The following is a 1,634-nucleotide window of genomic DNA, read 5'->3' on the forward strand; positions in this document are numbered from 1 at the left end:
GCTGCTACATGTCCTGTGCCGAAGTGTACCCGAGCAAGACACTGAACGCCCCTAACTGCTCCCCGGGCGCTTCTCAGCAGCCCGCTGCTCCCAATAAGCTATGGATGGGTTAAATGCAGAAGTCAACTTTTTCTTTTTTTTACTTTTAATACTGTTCATATTTTATGCATGTATAATAAATTAGTGTTGAATTCGAATTAACTCTCTCCGGATTGAAATAACCATAACTTGTCTGAAATTTCCTGAATGATTGTTTTTATTATCTGATGAAACAACCATAAAACAAACTATCATCACATGTTTGATGTTTCTCTTCATTTATTTCAAGAAAACTATGTTAAACTGAATGCTGACCTGTAGACAAAAGTAAAAAAGACTGTTCACACTTTCCCGATGATAACTATCATTTAGGGAGTTATTATTATTATCAGTAACTTTCATCAGATTTCTAGGAAATACAAAAAGTTATGGGTCTGTAAATAAAATGTTACAACAGTTTCAGTAACACACCAAGAAAGAAAAAACAAACCCATTGATTTAGTTTCCTTTCATACAGAAGGTCTACTGTTCCCCCTATTTCACCTTTCTTTTCATTTATAAACAAAGAAGAAAACATAAGACAATGAAAACTGCAGTGGTTCCTGACAGCATACGTATTTAGGCAATTCATCTTTCACAAAAAAGTTAAAAGATACATTTTTATCATGTGTGAACTCTCATGTGTTTCTTCAGACTTCCCTGCTGTGTAAATCTGTTCCCACAAACATCATCCAATCCAAATGGTTTGTCTCCTGTGTGAACTCTCATGTGTTTCTTCAGATTTTCCATCCGTGTAAATCTTTTCCCACAAACATCACATCCAAATGGTTTGTCTCCTGTGTGAACTCTCATGTGACTCTTCAAACTTCCCTGCTGTGTAAATCTGTTCCCACAAACACCACATCCAAATGGTTTCTCTCCTGTGTGAACTCTCATGTGTGTCTTCAGATCTCCCTGCACTTTAAATCTTTTCCCACAAACATCACATCCAAATGGTTTCTCTCCTGTGTGAACTCTCATGTGTGTCTTCAGATGTCCCTTCAGTGTAAATCTTTTCCCACAAACATCACATCCAAATGGTTTCTCTCCTGTGTGAACTCTCATGTGCATCTTCAGACTTCCCTGCTGTGTAAATCTGTTCCCACAAATATCACATCCAAATGGTTTCTCTCCTGTGTGAACTATCATGTGTGTCTTCAGCCTTCCCTGCTGTGTAAATCTTTTCCCACAAACATCACATCCAAATCGTTTCTCTCCTGTGTGAACTCTCATGTGATTCTTCAGATTTCCCTTCAGTGTAAATCTTTTCCCACAAACATCACATCCAAATCGTTTCTCTCCCATTTGGACTCTGTTCTGTGAATCCACCTTTTTCTTCACTCTCAAACATTTCTTCGGAACCAAACAGCTCAAGGAAATCTTTCCATAATTACACATCATGTGTCTCTTAAGAAAGCCCTTGTCGTAAAATCTATTCCTACACTTGAAGAAGCTGAAGGATTTCTTGCCAGTGTTACAGACTACATCCTTTACAATTGTTTCCGTAACTTTCAGAGCATGTGTAGCAGAATCTGGTGCCCTGGTCTCCTTCCAAT

At 38.1% G+C, this 1,634-nt stretch overlaps 1 protein-coding gene across 1 annotated transcript; it reads right to left on the reverse strand.

Annotated features, from left to right (window-relative positions):
- Nucleotides 1-296: 296 nt before the first annotated feature.
- Nucleotides 297-1,626, reverse strand: LOC116380763 (gastrula zinc finger protein XlCGF8.2DB-like). Its single transcript, XM_031842635.1, has one exon. The coding sequence runs from the start codon at nucleotides 1,477-1,479 to the stop codon at nucleotides 703-705; it is 777 nt and encodes a 258-aa protein (XP_031698495.1). The 5' UTR covers nucleotides 1,480-1,626; the 3' UTR covers nucleotides 297-702.
- Nucleotides 1,627-1,634: the final 8 nt, after the last annotated feature.

Source organism: Anarrhichthys ocellatus, unplaced genomic scaffold (assembly GCF_004355925.1).
Source record: "Anarrhichthys ocellatus isolate YVR2014 unplaced genomic scaffold, GSC_Weel_1.0 scaffold8708, whole genome shotgun sequence".
Taxonomy (NCBI): Eukaryota; Metazoa; Chordata; class Actinopteri; order Perciformes; family Anarhichadidae; genus Anarrhichthys; species Anarrhichthys ocellatus.

Coding starts and splice junctions, on each gene's coding strand:
- LOC116380763 (XM_031842635.1), bottom strand. CDS start 1,479: ATGATGTGTAATTATGGAAAGATTTCCTTGAGCTGTTTGGTTCCGAAG.